Here is a 23659-nt window from a genome sequence, read left to right as displayed (position 1 = left end):
GTCCCTCAGGCACTGAAAGGCGTCCTCCACAGCGGCCCATGGATCCGGCACAACTGAACAGAAGGCCTGAAGTTTCTTGCTGTGCTGGGGGCGAACAGATCTATGAATGGATGCCCCCATAGATTGAACAACCTCTGGTGATGTCCAAGTGAAGGGACCACTCCATCCCTATCACTTGATTCTGGCAGCTGAGCTTATCTGCCACTACATCCTCTTGCCTGGAATGTATCTGGCTGACAGCTCTACCGAGTGAGCTAACACCCACTCATGCACCTGCATTGACACATGCCACCACCGTGGTGTTGTTGCTCATCAAAACCTCAGAGTGTCCCATCACTCAATCCGGAAACTCTTGGAGGGCCAGGAAGGCCGCCTTGAGCACCAGGATGTTAATGTCAAGGTGCTTATTGTCTCGGTTCCACGCTCCTGAAGTCAGCAACTCCTCCAGGGGTGCGCCCCATCCCTCGGTCGATGTGCCTGAGAACAGAAGCATATCCAGAGGGAGAGTATGCAGAGTATGCATAATACTCCTATTAAGAGGTTCCTGTCATCCAGCCACCAGTCTAGATCCTCTCACTTCCCCCGAGAGAGGAATGAGAAAAGATTCAGGGTCTCGCAACTGAGACCAGTACTCTTTCAGTCTCCACCCACGAGGGACTAACTTCTCTAACGATGACAGGTGACTGATGAAGACTTGCCATTGCCGAGCCGGCTCCTCCGATCAAGACAGGAACAACTGTGCTGCCTTCCTGAACCTGCTGATAGGAAAGTCAGTGGGGAAGACTATGGCTGCTACCATATCTACCAGCATGCCCAGGTACTTTATAGTCTGCTTGGGGTTGAGATTAGACTTCTCGAGATTTACTACGATACCTAGATTGCGGCAAAATTTGAGGAGTTGATCCCTGTCGTGAAGCAACTGTGAGTGGGACAAACCAATTGTCGAGATACCTCAACAGACGTATCCCGTTCGAATGGGCCCAAGCTGACACCACTCACATGAACAAGGAGCAGACGAGAACCTGAAACAGAGTGCCCTGAACTGGAACACCGCTCTCCCAGGGATAAAGCGAAGGTACTTGCGAGAGGACGGATGGATGGGTATTTGAAAATAGCATCCTTCAAGTCCACCATAAGCATGAAGCTGTTCTCCCTGATGGAGGCAAGCATGGAGCGTGCCGTCTCCATCGAGGGTTTCTCTATGAGAAAGACATGACTGTAAAAGCCTGGGGGCCAATCCGACACGATTTCCACAGCCCCTTGCTCAGCATGGCTTGCACTTCTTGCCTGAGTGCAAGATCCTTCGGTGAACCAGGAACATAGGTTAGGAGACGGAAAGGAGAGTTGGTGAGGGGTGGCCGAGACTTGAAGGGGAGTAGACATCCCTCCCGAAGGACATCCACTGCCCAGGTCTTGGCTCTATATCGTTCTTCCCCTTGCCCCTTTTCCAGACTGGAAAGCAGGCTGAAAGGGGCACAACTGCAAGCCCTTTCCAGCAGAAGAAGAAGGCTGGGTGTTCCCACGGGTGCTCTTCGAAGCCTGGGTCTTCTTAGGGGCCGAGAAAGTGCTAGCCTGACCCGAAGGTCAGGCTGCAGTGGCATGAGAAGACCCAGAGGTCTTAGCCACTGCTTGATGGACAAGGCAGTCACTGTCTTCAGCCCGATGCTTGTCCACCGCAGCATCCACCAACTCTCTAGGAAAGAGAGAGGGAGAACCCAGCAACAGTCTGGGTCAATGCCAACTCGGGACCTACAGACCTGGCGATCCGAGTCAGGACAGCATCACTTCTCTTCAACACCAGGTTTGCCCACAAGTTTGCCTTCTGGTGGGCAAGGTAGGAGATGGCTCTACCTCCAGACACTGGCATAGTATGGTGGTAGCCTCCAGGCTTGCTGCGAAAGGGAGACCCCTTCCAAAACAAGTTGCTGCAGTGAGAGACTGGGCCTAGACGAACCAGGTCCGGGTTAACCTGCTTGGTCGGCAAGGACCCCTCTGAGGGCGTGTAAAATCGCTTCTGTTGAGGCAGAGGAGGGGGGAAGGAGCTTGTCTGAGCGGTTCAACAGAAGCAAATTCTTCTGCCCAGAAACAAGATTATTCACCTGGTCGAGTACCCCCTCGGCAAGTGAGGACCACGGCAGCCCAATCGAAACCTTTGATTCCTTCTTAGGGTCCTTAAAGGTTTGGGGGCACGAAAGACGATTCACAGAAGAGTCCATGGCCCCTTCCCCGAGATCATTGTGCTGACGAATTAGCGTGATGATCTCTGCGAAGGTCCTCCGTATTTCAGGGGTATCCGCATCCTGAGGAAGAGGACCCTCCAGTTCTTCCAGGGTGCAGTCCTCTTGATCTAATCTCCCTGAGGGAGGGAGAACCTCGGCAGACACATTAGATCCATCTTGAACTACTACAGCATATGATCAAGTCGATCTAAGGACTGTGCCAGGAATGTAGGCCTTCATAGTCAAACTCTGAGGAGAGGACTCTCCAAAGCTCCTCCTGTCCTTCTTGTGCCTCCCAGTAAAACCCCAGGAGATTGAGGGCACTCCCGTCAGTCCTTCCAGTGGAACCAGCAGGAGGGGTGGGGCACGTGCGGTCATCACCCATGGTGATGACAGCATCACGGGTCCAGGAGAGCGCTTATGCCTCGGCAAAGCACTGTCCTGAGGAGAGCATAGAGGTTCGCGCGAGCTGAGCCAATTGTGCGAATGCAATCGGGCTGGGCAGGGTCGAACACATGGCTGGCTGGCAAGAACTTGCGCTGTCCTCTTCACGTGCCCCAGTCTTCTTCGAGGTTGAAACCTTGTGAGAAGAAGGCTGGACAGGGGACCTCCTCTCTGTCTCTCCATGTGTTCAGACCCTCAAGACCGAGACACCAGGCTGGGAACCTAGCTGAGCACTCGTGGTAGTGCCAACAGGAAGAGCCAAGACACCTGCATGACTCGGCTCTATGCATGACTCGGCTCTATCTCTTGTCCTGTGCCTGAACCGGGACAGTGAGAGGTCTCTCCGGCACCGGTTCAGGATACTTGAGATTCCTTGGAGACTTGAGTACTTGGAGTGACTCGAGAACAAGTACCCGACACAGCACTTCAGATAGAGGACTAGGTCGCAAGGGCCTACGTTCTTCACAAATGAAAGGGGGAGAAGCAACCGTCGGCAGAGAAGACAAGGAAGTCCAGACTTGAAGAGCGACTCTGACCCGAGAAGAAGTTCCGTCAGCGACACCAACCAGCAAAGACGGATCCATTCCCTGGAACAATGTTGCAGAGAACTTCAAGAGATATCCAGCTATATCCGTTGCCACTCGGTGAGAAAGCCTGTGCTTGCAAGGAAAGCTGGAAAGTCCCCAGTCCTGAACACCAGGGAAGTACTGCCTGAAGAACCGCTTCTTGTGTAGCTGCTACAGGAGGTTGGATCAAGGAGAACTCTTCTTGATACCTCAGAAGCAGAGCCATCAGGTCGAGTGAAAGGCGAAGTTTTCCAGCATTTGTTTGTAACTCGGGGTGAGCAATGCTTGTGAACCCCCTAGCGAAACAGACAAAGATGGTGAGAAAAACGTAGCTGTCGATGTTTCCCAAAAAGACAGCATGCCTCACCGTAGCGGCCCCTGGGTCTGGTACGAAGAAGCGAGAAAACTCCCGACTTTCTTGTGCCAACAGACAAACAGAAAGACGGTAGGGATCTCTCAGTCGAGCAGTCTCTTTGTGAATCTTCATGAAGAAAAGAATGAAAAGCACGTTCCGTCCCGATCACTCAAACGAGAGGCCAAGCTCACAAACCAATACATCCCCACCGGGAATGCATCTGGCTAACTGAGCTATCGAGTGTGCTAAAGAACACTCGAGTACCTGCAAACGTCAACAGATGAAACAGGACGAAAAAACAATTCCCTCATTTGTCGATGTATGCCACTACTGTGGTTTTGAAACCACTAAGTGTCGCAAAACTCATCCTGAATTCTCAGAAGGCCAAAAGGCTGCCTTGAGTTCAGGAAGTTGATGAGAAGGTACTAATTGTCTCAGTCACACACCTTCAAGACAAAGTCTTACAGGCATGCCTGTTCCTCGATCGGTGAATCCGGAAGTAGACACACGATGTGAGGGGAATATGCAAGCATACTCGAAGGTTCCTTCAATCAAGCATTAGCCTAACTCTTTCCTCACACTTTGAAGAGGAAAGAGGGATGGAGGAATGGAAGCAGACCTTCATTCTCCACCATGGGGAAGCTTCTGCAAGATGACAGGATACAGAGGCAATTAGCTCTTGCCGGGCTGGCATTTCCCAAATTGGGAGCACAGGAGAGGAAGCAGAATGGAAGTCTGCTGAAAAGAACTGCCAAGACCCAAGGAAAATAGATACTTCTCCTGAAGGAAACCATTCCCAGGTCTCAGCAATGTAGCTGCCAGCTCCAGAGACTTGATAAGTATCATTTCATCCAGGAATCTGCAGTAGGAGAACTTCTTCCCGGTTGATACTTCTTTCTCTCTTCCCTTCTTCCCTCCTCCCTTATGGGAAAGAGGGTGGAAAGAGAGACAGTTATGCACACTTTTCTAGAAATGTAGGAGAGGCTATGTTCCGCAATCTTCTATCGAAGCCTGGGACTTCTTAGGAGTTGAGGGGGGCTGGCTTGAACTCGAGGCTGAGTCGAGATGACTAAGACCCCAAAGGTCTTGGCCACTGCCCAAAGGACAAGGCAGTGCCCTGGTACGAACCTTGATTACTGAGGTATCTGGCAAATCTCTGCAAGAGAAAGGCAGAACCAAGTAAGGTTCGTTCCTAAGGGTCGAGCCAACTCGGGACTTATGAAACCAGAGATCTGAATTGGGACAAAGTCCTTCTTCTTAGCACCAGAATTTTCCACAGAACTGCAGTCGGCCAGACCCTTCGAGGCAAGAATTTGTATTCTGTAAAGGCAGGGGAGAAGCTTGGTGTCTTGACCTGAATGAACTCCTTCTCCGAAGAAAAGAGTTCATCCGGTCGAGAACACTTTCGGAAGCAAGGACCGCGGCGGCCCCCAATGCTCTTGGCCCCTCGGGAACTGCAAGGGTTGCGAGTGATGAAGATTATTCATTGGAGGAGTCGCGGTCCTGTCCCGGGGATCCTCGTGCTGAAGAATCGGTAAAAACGAGGGCGATCACAACTTGAAAGCCCCTCGCTGCTTCCAAAGCGTGAAACTCCTGTGCCTCTGCCCTTAGAGGGAACCTTGACAGATCCATGAAACCCTCCTTGGCTACCTGGTTGTACTATGAGACAATCAGGGGACCGACACCCAAAACACACCAGGAAGCCGAACTCCGAAGAGCTCTCTCTGTCCGTCTCGTGCCTCTCGAAACAACCAAGAGGAAAAGAGAACAGGTGAGAAGAAAGAGTACCCCTACCTGTCCTGCCAGTAAAACCAGCAGGAGAGGTGGACTGTGAGCGATAATCAACCGAAGGAGATTACTGCTACACGAGCACTTGTGCCTTGGCAAAGCGCTTTCCTAGGAAGGGCAAAAAAGTTCATTCGAACAGAGCCGAGAACCCGATTCGGAAAAAACCGAGTGGGGCCAAGCCGAACCGAGCTGATCGCATGAATGCGATCCAGACTGGGAGGTATGCAGTGGACGGGAGGCAGGCGGGGGAGCCAAGCCGAGCTGAGACAGTCTCGCAAGCGCGACCAAGGGCTGGGCAGGGCAAGCAAGCTGAGCCAGTCTTGTAAGCATGACCAGGGGCCGAGCCGAGCAGAGCCGATCGCGCGAACATAATCGGAACTGGACAAGGCGGAACTCGTCTGCCGTAAACTGTTGCTAGTTTCTGGAGCTCTAAACTCCTAGGTCAAGGCCCCTCGAGAAGAAGGTTCAAAGGGGAATTCTGTGTCTGCTATCCTGCATGCTCGAACCCTAAGGTTCAAGACAAGAATGAAACCCGGCCGAGCAACCAAAGCAGCTGGCGGGCACCGTCGAGACACCTGGCATCTCGGCACCCAGACACCTGGCGTCTCGGTACTCGGTGTCTCAGCACTTTCTCTCGTCCTGTGCCTCTCGTCAGGAGAGCTCTCGTGATTCATGGAATTCGAGCTACCCATGAGACTCCCAAAAATTGGGAGTGGCTGCTTTCAGTTTCCTAAGAGATCAAAAGAGCCAGGCACAGAACCAGTCTTAGACGCACACTTCCAAGAATGGCAACGAGGCCACAGCCTCGAGAGGCCACGCTCTCGCAGGCCCCAAAACGCCAGACCCCACAGGAGAATGCGAATCTGTTCCCGTCTTAGGGCAGTAAGAGCCAACAAGAGAAACTTGTCTCCCAGAAGAGAGTCAGTCCCTTAGAGGCCCCGCAGGACTCCCAAAGGGAATCTCTTCCCTGCTTCTTCTGGTGTTCGACCGCCAGAATCGAGACACCAGGCTGGGAACCCAACCGAGCACTGGCAAGCATTCGAGTGCTTGTGGTGCTGGCGGGAAGGGCTGAGACACCCGGGTGCCTTGACCCTTTCTCTCACACTGCTCCCGAACTGGGCCGAGGAAATATTCTCCAGACCGGATCGGGATACTCGATATTCCATAGAATCTCGAGCACTTGGAGCAGCTCACAAACGAGCGCCCGAAGCAGCCCCCGTCTTAGAGGCAGAACCTCTAGGACTAGGAATGGGACCGCAGACCGAGGTCTGCGTGCCCGCAGCTCCCGAAACACAAAACCCAGGGTTATGCGAATCGGTTTCCTAACCCAAAGGTTGGGAAGAGCCAAAGTGAGACCCACTGCCTCCTCGGAAGGAGGCAGTCCCTAGACGTCCAAGGGCATCAAGGGGAAGAAGCAGCCTTCCTCTCCTTCGGCCGACGGAGGTCTGTCCGATTCCCGGGACCCCCTTGGACCTCGGGAGAGGAAGGGAAGACGCAGCAGAACACGAAATCGAAGATAAGATGAAGAAGACGGCAGCTACTTCCACAGGGCGGCTTCCTTCACCTCCACTCCGACATCTTCTACAGAATGGTGGACACAAAACATGGTAACCTTCAGGGCAGTCAGGCAGGAACACAACAGAAGTGGCCCAGGACACCACCACCAGAAGGAGCAGCAGGCATGATCAGGACAGCTGATGCAGGAGCTACGGCACTGGTTCGGAATGCAGGAGCTACTGCAACAGCCAGGAACGTCACTTCCACAAGGCAACTTCCTTCACCTTTATGCCGGCATCTTCTACAGGATGGCGGACATCGTAACCTCCAGGGAAGCTGGCAGGAACACAATGGAAGCGGCCCCGGGCACGACCACCTGGAGACGCGGCAGGCATGATCAGGACAGCCGATGCAGGAAAAAAAAAGTATACCTTAGTTTAACCAGACCACTGAGCTGATGAACAGCTCTCCTAGGGCTGGCCCGAAGGATTAGACTTATTTTACATGGCTAAGAACCAGTTGGTCACCTAGCAACAGGACCTACAGCTTATTGTGGAATCCGAACCACATTATACCGAGAAATAAATTTCTTTCAGCAGAAATAAATTCCTCTAATTCTTCATTGGCTGGCCGGAGACTCGAACTCGGGCCTAGCAGAGTTCTAGTCGAGAACTCTACCGACTCATCCAGTGAGGAACTCGCCGATGCAGGAGCTATGGCAGCGGTTTGGAAGGCAGGAGCTACTGCAACGGCCAGGAACATCACTTCCACAAGGCGACTTCCTTCACCTTTACACCGGCATCTTCTACAGGATGGCGGACATCATAACCTCCAGGGAATCTGGCAGGAACACAACGGAAGCGGCCTTTGCACGACCACCAAGAGAAGCAGCAGGCATGATCAGGACAGCCGATGCGGGAGCTATGGAAGCGGTTTGGAAGGCAGGAGCTACTGCAATGGCCAGGAACATCACATGAAAGTCGCCAGCAGCAACAGGAACGATCAGGACGGTTGCAGCAGGAGACCAGGAAGAGCCGCCCAGAGACTGTCGTCGAGTTACCAGGAGCGTAACACAGGGAACAGCAAGAGCAGATGGACCACAGATATGCCAGAGGCATTGCCACAGCATACATGAAGGCCAGGAATGACAGCGATCGATCCACATCAGCGGGAACAGAGACGGAACTATCCCGACATGGAATTATGTCATCCAGCCAACACTAATGAACGTCAGGACTCCTTCATGTGAGATATCCCCTGATATCCAGCCAACTACTGCTGTGTCTGCTATGCTCACTGTCAACCTGAAAGAAAAATCAAAGATGATTAGAGGGAAACTCCTCTCGCTACGAAGGGAATTGCCCTACGCAGCAAGAGGAGGTACCTAAGAAGAGGTCGCCCGACACCCCCCACCCCCTCACAGTCTTCACCCAACGAGCGAGCAAAGAGGGCGAAGGAGAGAAAGGAAGAACCTACGGAGAGAGAAAAGGACGGAGGGGAGGCCACCAAGGGCGCTGTGGAAGCATAACTTACGGACAACACCCGCAACCTCCTACCCGAATTCAGCTCTCTAAGCGCAGGCGGCGAAAACAACACTGATTGTACAGGGGAACACCTTCAGTTCTAAATAAAGGGCTACTGGAGAGAAGCATTACCGCTTGGTTATGCTCCTTTAAATGCGCCCTTGGCCATCAACCCAAGACAGTGCAGGGGAATGACGGCTATGCAAGGTTATCACAAATTGTGGGTTTGTAATAATAAATATCAAACACACGTAATATATACACAAAAATACATTAAGATCCCACCGGGATAATAAGAGCTTAATGACATTCAGGCAAGGAGATCCGAAACCACGTTGGCAACGCATGACGCCCGAAAGCAAACTGGAATGTTTACATCCAGGCAGGTGGGTATTCCCACCTACCTGGCAGTAGTTACTGCCTAACCGCCTTGCTCAAGAGTTTAACGGGCGTTTCCAGCCTACGCTGAAAGTAATTCCTAATGTAAAGGACCGAGGGTTTGTATATCGTGTCGGAACAAATTAGTCTTACTAATTGGACTGCTTTACTATTTAGAAAATTAAGGTGGTGCTCTTCTAATTCCCCCCAAAACTGCTGAGAGCTTGTCATCTTAAAGGAGGGGCAACTGTAGAGCAATAGGAACATGTTCCGCAGACAAAAGCAAACCTAACCTTTCCTAGAATGCCAAGTCCTGACCTAACCAGACCTCACCTTCCTCACCTTGCTTAGGAGGCCGTGCCCTGGCCTAGCCAGGGGTGCTTTGCCCCACCCTGGACCATGCCAGGTAACAATAAGCATCAGAAACAATGGATTAACCTTCCATTCATAAGTAGTGTTAGAGCCTGATCCTGTTGACCTGCAAACTACACCGGACTGAGAACCCCTAGGCTATTCCGGGCTGTTTCATGTTTGGCAAGAAATTTACTTATCATAGGCTAGGCTATAGCCTAGCCTAATGTCAGAATAGCATAAGCCTTTTAGTCAAATCCACAAAGCCAAATAAAAACTAAGGCAAATATACAATATTTGTGCCTTGCCTGAAATCTTGTAACTAGCCTACCATGCACTTTGTAGCCTGGCAATTGGCCTTACAATTTCCCAAAGGCACTGTTGCCCCTTCCAAGTTTGAACACCTGGTTTAAAATCAGGCTAAAACGCTCATCTTTGTATAATTAGCCTATGGAAACTACGTGTAATTATATTCAGCTAAATAACAGCCAATAGGCTAGCGTAGGTTTGGTTGATGGAAGAAAAGGTGGACAGTAGTCTAGAATCCAGATGGGAAATAGCCGGCAAAATATACATAAAAACGGCAAGCTTTGTCTAATTCTCCATGGGGGAATTAAACTAAAACTATCCCTACAGCTTAAACCGCTTACGAAACTTAACCACTTATAACAATGATAAATATACATCGACGTAATGGGACTCGTGACAAAGTAACCTAAACACATTGGGTGACGGCAACCCCACTTCCGGGAGTTTTTGAAAAGTTCTTACATGGTTTTTCACCTTTTCACTAGCTATTACATACCATTTAATTTGTCTGTTGAACTCCAGGATGGGGGAAAACTGCTAAATGCCAACATAAATCAATAATTGTCAAAGTAATGCCAACATTTCCCTTTTCTTCTCTATGTCAAGAGCTTGTAAACAAATACACAAGGCATTCATTGATAACTGAATTGTTATAGATTCACTAAAAATGATAACAAAAAATAAGATGACTTTAAAATTGTTAATTAAAAATCCATATAATGTATATGTATTGATACATATAAAGTTTTATTTTAAAAAAAGTAATGAGGCTTATTTTTCATTTAACTGTAAATGTTGCCTGTTGGCTCTCGATGCGAGAATTATCGATGGTCGATGTTTTTAAAGGTTCTCTGCCTCTTCACTTGGTACTCCCTAAACACATGCATTCTATGTTTCGTTACAGTAGCACATAATTCATACTTTTGGCTTTTTCGGGAACTAAAAGAGTTTCTGGGATAAAATAAATTCCAAATCTGACAAAGGAGATTTATAGGCTCCGACAGTCAATCATTGAACGATGCATGATAGTCACAAGAATCATCCACCTATTTAGCCATGCAGTCTTTAGGATAGACCTTTCATTGTTTGATATACAGTGGTTGATTTCCCTGCTGATTATACATGATAATATCCAGTTGAATATGGAGCTATCTCCTTCGAGCAGTTTCTATATAAATGGAAAATCCAATATGGCTGCCATTGTAGCTCATGGATTTAACAAAAACACTACATCCTGTTAAATATTAGAGAAAGAAACTTCATAACGGAGGCAGATCAAACATTTTTGCAGCAAGGAATTCAATCTCAGCCACTTCATTCGTCTAGCTCCAGAGTAACACCCTGTTTATTTGACATTCTTTTTTTTTTTTTTATCTTCAGGTGAAAACCCTTATGAACAGTATCAACGGTCTTTAAACCCGAGAGGGGTCCAAAGGGAAATCAGACTGCAGAAAGAGACAAGTTATAGGAAAAAGTGATAGATAAATAAATATGAGGAAATAGAAAATAAAACCAATACACCTGATATTCAGGGGACGTCAGGAGAAAGCCTGAATGAATTTGCTTCTCACCTAAATATTTGGAGATCTGAAGATTCTGCAAGTGCACTAGGTAAACTATTCAACATCATAGTTGTAGCTAAGATAAGATTTCTAACAAACTGAGTTGTACTAAACCTGTTGCTGGAAAACGGCACACTGTTGCAGCAGCAGCCTGTCTAATGCTGCGAGCAAAAACAGCTTGTTCAGGTAGAGAGGTGGGCAGAGGATGTTTGTCGCAACAAACATACTACATCTATGCCACAAGAAAGCATTAAGAGCTGGTAAAATAAACTTGAATGAAGACATAAATATGTAAGAGTTGAGATGAGAGTCAGCACCTGAGGACCGCATTTAAAACACTACTCTAAACAAGGAAGAAGAAAAGAGTCAAAACACTTGGATATAATAGCTTCATCCTGCAACATTCCGAACCATTTCCGCAAGATACCAACTTTTTGAGACAGAAAGGAAGCAATTTCTCATCAAAAGTTACACCTAAAATCTTGGATACACTGACATTTAAAACTGTACCATTTAAATATAAATCAGGATGCAAAGGCAAAAGTGTTCTGGATCGACTAACTACCATACTTTGTTTAGAACACTTTATGCCTCAAACCCAACTCCGTTCATGAATGCGTTCCTATTTATGGATTCCGTGACCACATTTTATCCACAAATAGGGGGTACAGAAACATTAGAAAAAAGTATCGATTTTTGGAGTTCGGGTTTTAATCGTAACAGAAGATTTGAGATCATCCTAACACGGCTTAGGATTGGCACTGTCCTAAATTTAATCGCCAGCACATACTGGTGCACTGTCCTAAATTTAATCGCCATAGGGCAAAGTACTTACTAACTGGGAAGACTATTTTAGAAATTTTAAATGATGACGTTGAGGTAGATAACCTTATGAGTTATCTGAAAGAATCTGGTTATTTTAATGAGATATGATTTCAGTATATTTAATAAAGATTTTAGTCATATTTATTCTTATACTAAGTATATATTTTGAATATAAGAGTTTAATATATACTTATTTTTTGTTGGTTCTATCTAATATCATTCTTCATTTTTTAAGTTCATATTTTAACACTTAATTTTACTAGTACATCATCATTCACCTATTCATTATCAATCATATCATTAATTTATATATTTCACCTTCATTACGGCGCTGAATAACCCTGATGGGTTCCGGTGCTTGGTCTTCAAGACCTAAATTTCATAATCAATCAATCACAGAGAAGGAGCAACAGCTAGAAATGTTGCATCATTGGCGCATGCGGTCAGTTTGTTCTCCAGACCTTGCCACATGTCACTAGAATTGAAAATAAATAGAGAAGGTCCAAGAACCAATCTTGATGAACACCTGAATTGGCATCACTAAAATTGCTGTTCTGGACATCAACACAGACACTTCAGGTTCTGCTATTAAAAAGCCATTTAAAATATTAATAAAAGATCAACCAATTCACAGTTATCTTAGCATTTAGGTAAAAGCTTTATGATTCATACGGTCAAATGTATGAACCATATAGCACTGAAATCTAGATCGACCATGCATGCCTCTGCACCATCATCAAGAACACTCTGTAAGGGTATAGATATTGACATATTGACAAGAGTGCATCACAGGTACCAAAACCTTTACAAAACCCAAACTGTAATGCTGGTAGCAGGTTATCTTCAACAAACCTACAAAGATATTTGAGAGAGCCCCTTTTCAAAAACTTTAGATAAAACAGGGTAATTGAAACTGGCCTATATTTAAAGGGGCACGAGGACAGACTTAGTCCCTTTGGTGATGCAGCAATAATTCCCTTCCTCAGAATGGAAGGAAAAGCTTCAAGTCCAACCAATCTTCTGAAAACGGTAGTAATCTTAGGAGCAATGAAATCATCTGTCTTTTTATAGATCAGAGGATTCCACAACAGTTGTGGAATCCTCTGATTTCCAAATGTTCAAGAGAGTAGCAAATTCATTCCTGCTGTCTGCTGACGTCTCCTAAATTTCAGGTGTAGCGGTTTTATTTTCTACTACCTCAGATGTATTTATTTGTCGCTTTCTCTGGGCTGATTTCCCTTGGGAACCCTTTCAGGTTTGCAGTCGATTGACTGTCCATTAGGATTTTCAGTTGAAGATTTTAGAAACAGTTTTGGTCTTTGGCAAAGCTCATCATTCTTCAGCGTATCTTCAGTATTGCTTCCAATAAAACAAAAATAAAAAAAAATACAAAGACTTTATTATCCTGAGAACTGTTGACCTTCGTATCACCTGTCCTTTTTGATTACATTTCTCAGGTAAGGTTTCATATCTTCACACAGGTTTATTCGTCGCCAGGTGTTCCGTCAGGATGGGTGTGAAAGGACTTCTCTTGTGTCTGGCAATTTATGCTCTTCTGAAAGGAGGTAATTTTAATATTCCTTTATGTAACTGCAAGGTGACTGGAGTATGCGTGCTACTTTTTACGGTTGCTGGCTCATGTCAGGTTTCATGTTTCTTTGCTTGAGTTCCCGTGATTTGAATTAATTCATTAATTGATCGTTATATGCATTCATTGATTGATCATTATATAAATTCATTAACTGATCATTATTTGAATGTATTAATTGGTCATTACAGGAATGGATTAATTGATCATTATTTGAATTCATTAATTGATCATTATATGAATTTATTAACTAATCGTTATGTGAACTCATTAACTGACAACTTTTCAAAATTCACTAATTGATCATCATATGAATTCATTAACTGATAAATTTATGAATTCATTGATTGATCATTATATGTTTGTATTTTGCGTCTTTTCTAGTCTTAATTCTGTGGAAACTTGCTTGGTAAGACATTGACCTTTAATTATATGCACTACTACTACTACTGCTACTACTAGTACTACTACTACTACTACTACTACATAATTAACAATAAAAATGAAGCTAAAGAAGAATTTTAGTATTGAGGGTTAATGATAGTAACTCCACTTTCATATTTTTAGTTTCATGACACAATTCACAGTGTCTAATCAGCTTCCGGCGAAAAGGCGAAACTGATTTTTTTCTTTGCCTTAAAATGTTCTTATTAGTCTAACAATTAACAATAAGGAAACTTGACTCAGGAACGCCAGAAGCCACCTCATAGCAAATTGACAAGAAATTTGAAAGTGATCCATTCGATGGCTTTTGCCAACCAGGGAGTGAAGATTTATCTCGCTTAATGTTTTTGATAGGGACAAGTGTAGCGCAAGGTGGCATTTCGGACCTTTAGTTTCTCTATGGTAGTGTTTCTCATTTTAAGGCAACGTCTACAAAATTGTCAAAGTTTTTTCATGGTTACAGTCCAGAGAGAAATAAAAGTAATTATATGACCAATAACAGTAAGATTCAACAATGAGTGTGAAGTTACAATAATAATAATGGTTAGCATTCATCTAGGGTTATTCCATTTGTTAAAAAAGACACAGAATTGAAAAGTATTGTTATAGGTACCATTCTCACCATCATATGGCTAATTTCCCAGCTAACTTGTTTACGTGCTGATAAGACACTCTCAAAAACCTTTCTGTATCTGTGTGCACGTGTGCTTATGTGCGACTGTGTGTGTGTGTGTGTGCGGCATATAAAATTTTAACTAAGCAGCACTGTTAGAAGGATAATAGTTAGTAATAATAGTAGCTTAGTCAGGCAAACATTATCGCAGTAACATATAAATAAATTTAGAATTAGGAATAAACTCGTAATCTTACGATGATTACATAGTAAAAGGTTGACAGATGTTTCAGAATTTAATAAAATCACTAAAACATGGTTTCTTTTTATCTTCTTTAAAGACTAAAGTTAGTAGGGCCAGGTAAAAAAAAAAAAGCCAAGCTATGAAGTTCATAAACAGACGAAAACTGATGACTGGGCTTGTAATTAGTTATTACTATTCATTTTCTGGGAGAGATGGAACTCGTACTGAAACCTAGGAATATAACTAGATAACACTGCATGAGAGAGAGAGAGAGAGAGAGAGAGAGAGAGAGAGAGAGAGAGAGAGAGAGAGAGAGAGAGAGAGAGAGAGAGAGGCACTCAAGTTGGCAAAAGGAATTATGATGTTTTGCTTTAAACATTAGTTTTCCGTACCAAGAGATAACTAGTGAAGTAAAACAGAGGACCTGATCCAGAGACGAAGCTGAAAGACTTAAAGACCTAAAAGTGTCCTTCTTCTAGTCTTTACAAGAGAAATACAGGAAATGACTAGATTTCAACTGTTCAGTATTTCCATGAGAGTCCATGGCTAAACAGGATAGTTCTTGTTTTTCACACTGCCTCTACCTTCGGGGTGTTCCTGTTTGTCTGTTTCTCAGAAGAAATTTCTCATATATGGGCAAAATAAAATTGTAATCATTTATGGTCAAGGAAAAATTGTAAAATGGACTATTCTAATTTGATTACTGACCTGTGTGCTAATCTTTGTGAACGTGTGTGTCTGTGCGTATCTCGAGTTGTAGTAAACCCGGGTTAGGATATTTCCATCTATTCAAGTTTCGTTTGTCTTAGTTTACGAAATAAAATTAAATTCTGCCAATTCTGCGTTGATTGGTTTTCTACTTATGATTGATGCATCCATCTTTTTTTCATGTGTGGCCAGGCAATGGTTCCAGAAGTGCTGCTCTGGATGAGCTGGTGACTTCTGCCATCTGTTCCTTTCGCAAACACCTTTCCAGGGGATGGCCAGAAATAGGCGTTCCACCTTTAGATCCTGTAGGGATCCCTTTGCTGGCGTTACCAGATAACATCGGTAAAATAACGTAAGTGTAAATTACACGGGTGTTAATTTTAATACAAAAAGCTAAGCGCCCATAATCAAAAGATGCTGGAATAAGTGTAAGATGTGCTAAACAGTGCATTTTCACGAAGCAGTAATGGTAGAGCAGTTGCGTATATTAGCTGTTAATGAATAAGCACCTGAATGACATACTGCATGTAGTTATCATTAGCAATTTTGCCTTTCCTCAGAAATTTTGTGCTGCTCCTCGAATTTTACCACTTGTTAGAATAAGTACAATTCACTCACTGTAATCAGGTTAGGTCAAACTATTCGACAATTAACCTAGTCATGCTTTAAAAACTTTCTTAGTAAAACAAGAGTTTTAAACAGTATATATATCATGAGACGACAGATCTCCTTCCAGAACATATGGTCAGCACTCAGCTATGAACGCGAAAGGCATGGCCGATTTCACCATTGAGGATGTCGATTCTAATGTGCTTTTTATGAGGACGGCCATTAGGCTAAATGTACCCTTACTTGAAATTACAGGGAGTCACATTACCCTAGGTGAATCCAGGTACTGTAATTATGATGTATTTTAAGTGTTAATTGCTGTGATTTTTCACTTGGTATAATTATCTGATGAAATAGTTTACCTCCCAATCATGCAAATTACTCCTCTCAATCATCATTTCTCTGTACCTAATATTGGTTCCATTTGCCTATCATTAACTTCTTTGATTATAACTCGATATTTTCCTGCTCTGAATAGTTGACCGTCTGTGAGAGTGTTATTAACTCATCACACTAATTCTTCACAGCTCTGAGATACAAAATCTGCTTATTGGCATTGGTGTCACATTCACATTGACAGAAGAAGAACTCCTCTTGGAGGTTGATGAAGTGGATGTTCTATTTGACTTTAAGTCTGATGGTGTAAGTATCTGACACCGTAAGTGGGTTCACCTTGAATACTTGCAACTATTCCATTCACGTGCAGGAGCTTCTGTAACTGTGTGCTACAGTATACCACTTTTTCACACAAAAGTAAATACTTGCATTTTCAAACTTTCACCGTGAAGTTTTGATTTTATTCAGTGATACTGGTTCACAGCAATGTCACCTTTTTCTCACGTTACTTCATAGGGAAAAAGAATTTGGTAATTCTTTTATAATCTCCTGGGAAGAAGTTGAGTATCTGCGATAATCAGCCAAATCGTTTGTTATCAGCTGCTGTCAAGGTAACTCCAGGTCATAAGAACTTCTCAACGCAGGACTTCTTATACCAAATATTGCGCTCAGGTGTGCGCAGAAAAATCAAATATTGTCAGTACAAACAATGTTAATTAGCTGAACTTAAGTCTGTCACATGTTTTGTATGGTATATGAATGGCTGAGTTGACCAACGCTGCCTTATGCAGCAAAAACGGGGGAAGCCTTGTGTCACATTGAAGAAAAAATATGCTCGCTGCTTGCGCAAGGAAGCCGAGTTTATTCATTCTGTCTCTGATGAACAAAGAAACTAAACTAAGAGGAAAGAGAACTTAAATTTATTAACCAATTACGGTTGAGAAAGTAAAGATTGATATTATTACTACGTATAAAGACGATAATAATTAATCAAGTATTTTAATCGAGAATACAGCTGGATGTACAATCAGCAGAAGTGAACATAAATTAATGATTGAACAAAAGTTAAGGCCGTATTGTGAATACTGCTAGTTTATTAATTAATAAAGTAGGAAGTTTTTACTAGATTTGAAAAATGTGCTAGCAATCATTTTAACTTTCATTTGCATCTTTCTAAATTTTCTCAGAAATCATCAGAGGAAGAACGGCTAGCTGAGGACGAAATTGTTGAGCTCCTGAAAGCAACTTACCAGGGCTACTTTGAAAAGGCCGTTGCATATGAGATCACAGCAGCAATTGAGGCAACAGGGTATAGTTTTAGTGAAATTTTTTAGATATTCTTGCATCCATATAAATATGAACGTATATTAGGATAGACAAACATCTAATACACTTCTGGTGATGAATTATTCTACATATTGTCTGAGGGAGCTACTTTGACACTAGCGGGAACAGTCTCTCTGAGGATGTTGTGTAACTGGAACCTCAAACATTCAAGCTAAGGTGCAATGCATTACTACTCTAAAGCAATCCTCCTTGTATTTCATAATTTACTTGCAATTTCATCTATTTATTAACTAATTTATGAATTTATTTTTTTCTTATCTAGCAACTGATCTCTTTCTGTATTTCTTATTTACCTTCTGTTACTTCTTTCAAATGGACACCATATTCATTGGAAGCTTGAACTTCAAGTCAATGGCCCCTATGAATAGGGTTCATCTTCTGAATAATAATAATAATAATAATAATAATAATAATAATAATAATAATAATAATAATAATAATAATAATAATAATACGACATTAGACTATACTGATTTTACATGCAGACGCTTGCTCGTCCACAGGGCAAAAAACATGATGTCATTATTTACCACAAGGCTATATTTATGAATCCTAACACTAAACCAAAGCCCATGCTAGCTTACTAAGGCTGGCTAAATTTAAGAACTAAACTAGACCTATATAGAAGATCGTCTGTTCACGCATGCGTCGGGAATTTAGAAAACATTCAAATGCATCTCCCTTCAGAGAGGACGATGACTACGAAAATGGAGACTCGATAGATGATTTCTTCGATCGACTCTTTGCTGACATCAGGCAACTCATTCTGAAGGACAACCTCGATCCACTGCACCTTCCCAAGGATAGTGATAATTTTAGTTTAACCGTAAGTTATTACTGACGGGACTTCGTTTTCTTAGGAATTATAAGTGTTACCTTTTGCATTTAGTTTTTTTTTTTTCTATGACGGGTTTCTCTTTGTTGAGACAACTTTGACCGGATGTCTGATTTTTAAAAATTTTACCAAAAGTTCCTCGTGTGTATATATCTATATACATATATATACATGTATATGTATGAATGTATATTAATATTATGCGTGTGGTGCGTTTATATATGTTTATATATATATGTATATATATATATATATATATATATATATATATATATATATATATATATATATATATATATGTGTGTGTGTGTGTGTGTGTGTGTGTGTGTGTAATAGTATGTATGTATGCTTGTATCTGTTATTATAGAAAACACTATGTGAACAAGTACAACTTTCTGTAAATATTCATATGTGTAGACCGATATTCGTTTATTAAGCGAGCATTTTGAAAATCACTCATAATATTGTATTTCATTTTTGCGTTACCGTGGCGACCATGTCAGTTATTCAACACGACGGTGGACGGCTCTGTGACAGTTCACAAAGGATCCTTGGGCGGGCTCTCGACCATCCACAGAGCGGGTAATATGAGCGCCAGATTTATTGGACTCAAAGCAGAGATCATTTGGGATGGAGAAGTTGGATTTGATGACCTTGAGGTAATTCGGCATTCTATCTGTCTGTCTCTGTATCTATCTCTGTCTGTCTGTCTATACATTATTTCTTAACTGCCGACTAAGATGGAACTATTTTTACCTTGCATTTCTGGAGATATGTAGTAGAAGAAAAGGTTTTTATTTCATTATCCAGATTATAGGCCTATAAGCCTCTTATACTGTAAGTGAAGTATAAGGCTTTTTAATGATGTTCTGCATTCTGCATTATTATTATTATTATTATTATTATTATTATTATTATTATTATTATTATTATGCGTAAGAGAATTAGCTATCGCTACATTAACCCGAAGGGAAACTCTAACGTTCCCGTTGATTTCATGGCTGGACACCCTCAAGTTACTGCGCGGTTGACTCGATCGAAGCAGTGACCAGTTACTCCCTAGACTTATCGATTTAGCTCACGATTTCTTTTGAATTACGACCTGCAAAATAGTACCCCGAGGTACCACAATGACCTATGGAATGACCTTGGAATTATACCGACCATACTGACTATGATTTGACCCGGCAAGCGTTTTATCAACCAATGGTTAGAGAGCGATTACGGTCTGTCACGAACTGGCTCTTTTCAAAAATACATCATCGAACTGCAATAAAAATATCATAATGGGCTCACTTATGTGTCGCATAGGTGGAGTCGTGATTTTCACAATAGACCGGTGGTTTGGTTTATTGATCAGCATAGCATATGCACGCTCGTATCTTGCATTCGAGACATAATTTCATATAAATACATCCGGAGAAAAACCATTTCTATCAGTTGGCTGATTTGCTATCTCCAATGTAGGGCCTGTTTTTTCTATATGGAGAGAACAGAGGCAGGTGCGTGGTTTTTCATACCTAAATCATACCTGTAAGAAAAATTGAATTATCAGCCAATCTCTAACACTGACTTAAGGAACGTTCTCTTCCTAAAAAGTAAGATTATCAAATGATTTGGAAATTCTCATATATTAAATAATTTATTGTTCATTCGATACTTAGGTCATGGAAGTTTAATTTTCTCCTTGCTTTATCATTTAACCTATGGGCGGATTAGAATGTTACGTTCATCTCTGAAAGACGTTAAAGAAAAGTATAAAAACTTTAAACAAAACTTATTTGTTCATGGATTTAGTTTATTTATTTATTTATTTATTTATATAGCTTGTCAACTTGTAATCCTTCATTTTTATTAAAAAATCCAATTATTTTATCTTTAGATTGACTACTCCTTTGACCTGAACTTCCCTCTCTTCGGGAAAGAGCTCACTTACGCCATCAAGATGTCTTACGTTCACCTTAGCTTTGAGACGGACGTTTTCCTGTTAAGGCAGAACATCACGTTGGCCAGGTGCAACATCACGGAATTGGGGTGAGTACCTGGGCGTATTAGGTATACAGTTTGAGCTCTCTCTCTCTCTCTCTCTCTCTCTCTCTCTCTCTCTCTCTCTCTCTCTCTCTCTCTCTCTCTCTCTGTGCACAAGTTGATATGGACATTATACAGATAGTTTTCAAAATGTCTTGTTAACGACTTACCGGTTGGGTTGTTTTATCGATTGAGACCCTGCAGGTAAATGTGGTAAATTTGGAACAGAATTTATGTGACTATGGTTCTGTTCAGAAACATTTATTTATCGAAAAAAAATGAAAAAGTTAAATAACGGAAGGTTATTCCATTATCCGTATTCACAGTTATTAGTACATATGAACAGAATAGAATGCGTTACTTAGCTATGATCTGAAGATCCATTTCAGTAAAGTCATTCTCTGTGTTAACGTTGCGTTAATTGAGATTATACTAGTGTTAATAACTCTCTCTCTCTCTCTCTCTCTCTCTCTCTCTCTCTCTTCTATTTTAAAGCCCGATCCACTATAAGGAAAAAGGGGCTGGTCCGCTCGACACACCTCTGTACAACCTTCTTGTGAACACCTTCTTGGGAAGCCTCCACCACTACGTCATGAAGATCGGAGAGGGGGTCGTGTGCAGCCTGCTGGAGGACGTCCTTTCTCACGTCTGAGGTCGTCCTCACCATCAAAGGTCGCAGCCAGGAAAACGGTCACCGCTGGAAGAAAATCATTCTTCAAGTATCTGACGAATTAGGAACGAGTTAATAATGAAAATCATAAGGGTGAGGAATGTAAAATTATAACTTTTTTCATTCCTTCTGCTTTGGCTGCGCCAGTATTCGACACTACGCCACAGCAAGCGAAGATTTAAGTTAGCCCTCACGTCATTTCGACCTAAAATATCTGATTCTGATGTTATGAATGATTTCAAAATAACTTTTTCCGGTTCGTCTGACATGGTTTTATTTTATCCTTGCCCTGTTTGAACATTCAAATAAATAAGACACATGATGAATTACTTATGTTTTCGTGTAAGTTATGAACAAATGAGCAGTCTAATAAATAATGCACTCATATTTCATGCTTATTCAAAAGCATGATAACTTACATCTATTTCCATACGTTAAGTTGTTGACAAAGACATCCACGAATTAGCAGATGGGTATCAAAGGGAAATGACAGGTAAATTTGCTGAAGATTTTTAAAAATCACAGTTGATAATTTCCCATGTTTAGGGAGCCATAACATCAAAGCATCTATGAATTCGAACCGGAAGTAATCTATGCACTGTAAGAGAATATTATTAGAATGCAGACACACACACACACACACATATATATCTTCCCACCCGGATTAAAACCTTGTGACCGTAAAGAACTGTGTAAAAAAATGAAGGAAAAGTACGGTAAGATATGTGAATTGGAAAACAGTGTTTATAAGCTTGCGTGAACGGAGTATCCTTAACCAGGCGAAATTTTCAATCACCCTCTCCTTCAACGTATGTTTTATAATATCATTTTCATGACAATATCCAATGTACAACACCCAGCGATTGCAGGTGTGGCAGATACGCTCAGGTAATTGGCCACAAAAGTACAAAACGTTAGTGAGGTCAATCAGTGACCCGCAGAATCAGGGAGCGAGATAAGATTTATTGGGTCATTTTCATATCGATTTCCCATCAAAAATATTATCGTGACACGTGAGCTCCTGGCGGACACAAACGTTTATCTTATTTCATTTTATTATCATTATTTGGGGGTGGGGGCTAGGTAATGTATGATGCTCGTGGAACTATCGCTTCCAGCAATATTATCTCGAGAATAAAGATTCCTGAAGACTGCAGACAAGGTCTAGACCTTGGCTGTAGACATCCAAGCAGGAAAACAACTCTCCAGCAATGGTGAAACAAAGCCTCTGGAGAACACGATACTGTCAATCTCATCTGTGTAAAACTAAGAAGCATACGAACAACATCAAGTTTTCTGGCAGTATCGTGATAAGATTTTAATGGATCCCTGTATGGAAGTTACGAAGTAGTGCTATCAGTGTACCTCACGCGGTACACTGTAGGCATTACTTAAGGCAAGTTCTTTGACTTAAGGTTCTTTGCAGCGTCCCTTCTGCACCCTTTCATTCATTTTACTGTGCCTCCGTTCATGCTCTGTTTCTTCCATCTTATTTCCATCCTCTCCCAACAATTGTTTCAACATTATTTTCAGCGCTAAACGACCTCATAGGTTCCATCGCTTGGCCTTTTGCCTAAATTTTATACTCAGATTCCAAATTAATGACCCATTGTTAAGATTCGTGTTCGAATCGTCATTTTCTTTTAAAGTACTCTTCTTAATGAAAGGAATTCATACCCACAAATGAAAAGCAGTGTAAAAGAATACAGAAGGAAAACACATAACAGTACGGTGTATCATTAACAATATATACAAATAATAAAAAAAAAACTTGCATTCACTCAGTGTCACGCCCACCGTAGTACTGAGGAAATAAAGTAGGTAAAGATCGGGGGAATGATGGTATGCAAGACAGGACTATGAAAATTATGGACGCATTTCATCAGCAGTCCTTCTTAGCCTAAATAGTCGCTACCCATGACATTCATAAAAAAAACTAACACAGGAAAACCATAGATTTCGGGTGACATTTCCTCAGTCTGGGTCACTTGGGACGGGAAAAGGCGGTAGGTTTTACAATCCCGCCGAAGCCGTTATTCTCCGTCTGTAAATTTTATATAAACGTTCGAATCGTCCATATCCTTCGTCTGTTAGTTGATCAGAGTTCATAGGTCCACCTCAGGCCAGTTATCTCCTTCAGCCCCTTACCATATATATATATATATATATATATATATATATATATATATATATATATATATATATATATCCACAGTAGCGCCATTTCTTTATTGCTTATTGCTGACGTTTCAAGACATCTGTCTCATTATCAAAGCTGGAATAATACATAAAATATAATTATAAAAACAGAACCATGAAAATTACAACCAAAATATAAAACAAAGTTAAAAAAAATTAAAAACGTTAAGCTGGACGAAGCACAAAAGCAGAGTGACGTAAACAAAGAATTCCAGGCCGGG

General features: G+C 42.4%; 2 protein-coding genes across 3 annotated transcripts in view; one reads left to right on the top strand and one right to left on the bottom strand.

Annotated features, from left to right (window-relative positions):
- The window catches only part of LOC136834727 (uncharacterized), a 223422-nt gene extending 213355 nt beyond the window's left edge, over nucleotides 1–10067 (bottom strand). The window contains exon 1 of the mRNA XM_067097319.1: nucleotides 9927–10067. The gene's annotated coding sequence lies outside the window, so the exon portion shown is untranslated. The remainder of the gene's footprint in view (nucleotides 1–9926) is intronic.
- Nucleotides 10068–13285: 3218 nt separating this feature from the next.
- LOC136838361 (uncharacterized) lies at nucleotides 13286–21502 on the top strand. Of its 2 annotated transcripts, none has more exons than XM_067103270.1 (9): nucleotides 13286–13382; nucleotides 15607–15766; nucleotides 16151–16306; nucleotides 16551–16665; nucleotides 17547–17668; nucleotides 18394–18532; nucleotides 19045–19200; nucleotides 20424–20575; nucleotides 21065–21502. In XM_067103270.1, exons 1-9 carry the CDS (start codon nucleotides 13328–13330, stop codon nucleotides 21219–21221), a joined length of 1212 nt encoding a protein of 403 aa, XP_066959371.1. In that variant the 5' UTR covers nucleotides 13286–13327; the 3' UTR covers nucleotides 21222–21502. The 2 variants fall into 2 exon arrangements, with proteins under 2 accessions (XP_066959371.1, XP_066959370.1); XM_067103269.1 differs by having other exon boundaries at nucleotides 16139–16306; nucleotides 21065–21355.
- The last annotated feature ends 2157 nt before the right edge of the window (nucleotides 21503–23659 follow it).

The sequence above is a fragment of the Macrobrachium rosenbergii genome, chromosome 4, assembly GCF_040412425.1.
Source record: "Macrobrachium rosenbergii isolate ZJJX-2024 chromosome 4, ASM4041242v1, whole genome shotgun sequence".
In the NCBI taxonomy this organism is placed as follows: domain Eukaryota; kingdom Metazoa; phylum Arthropoda; class Malacostraca; order Decapoda; family Palaemonidae; genus Macrobrachium; species Macrobrachium rosenbergii.
Note: the sequence above shows the minus strand (reverse complement) of the source record. Positions and strands in the feature narration are given on the sequence as shown.

What these genes read in the sequence shown, in the direction of transcription:
- LOC136838361 (XM_067103269.1), top strand. Translation starts at nt 13,328, where the DNA reads ATGGGTGTGAAAGGACTTCTCTTGTGTCTGGCAATTTATGCTCTTCTG. An exon ending in TTATGCTCTTCTGAAAGGAG is followed by an intron (nt 13,383 to 15,606) that starts GTAATTTTAATA and finishes ATGTGTGGCCAG; the next exon opens with GCAATGGTTCCAGAAGTGCT. An exon ending in ATTACCCTAGGTGAATCCAG is followed by an intron (nt 16,307 to 16,550) that starts GTACTGTAATTA and finishes AATTCTTCACAG; the next exon opens with CTCTGAGATACAAAATCTGC.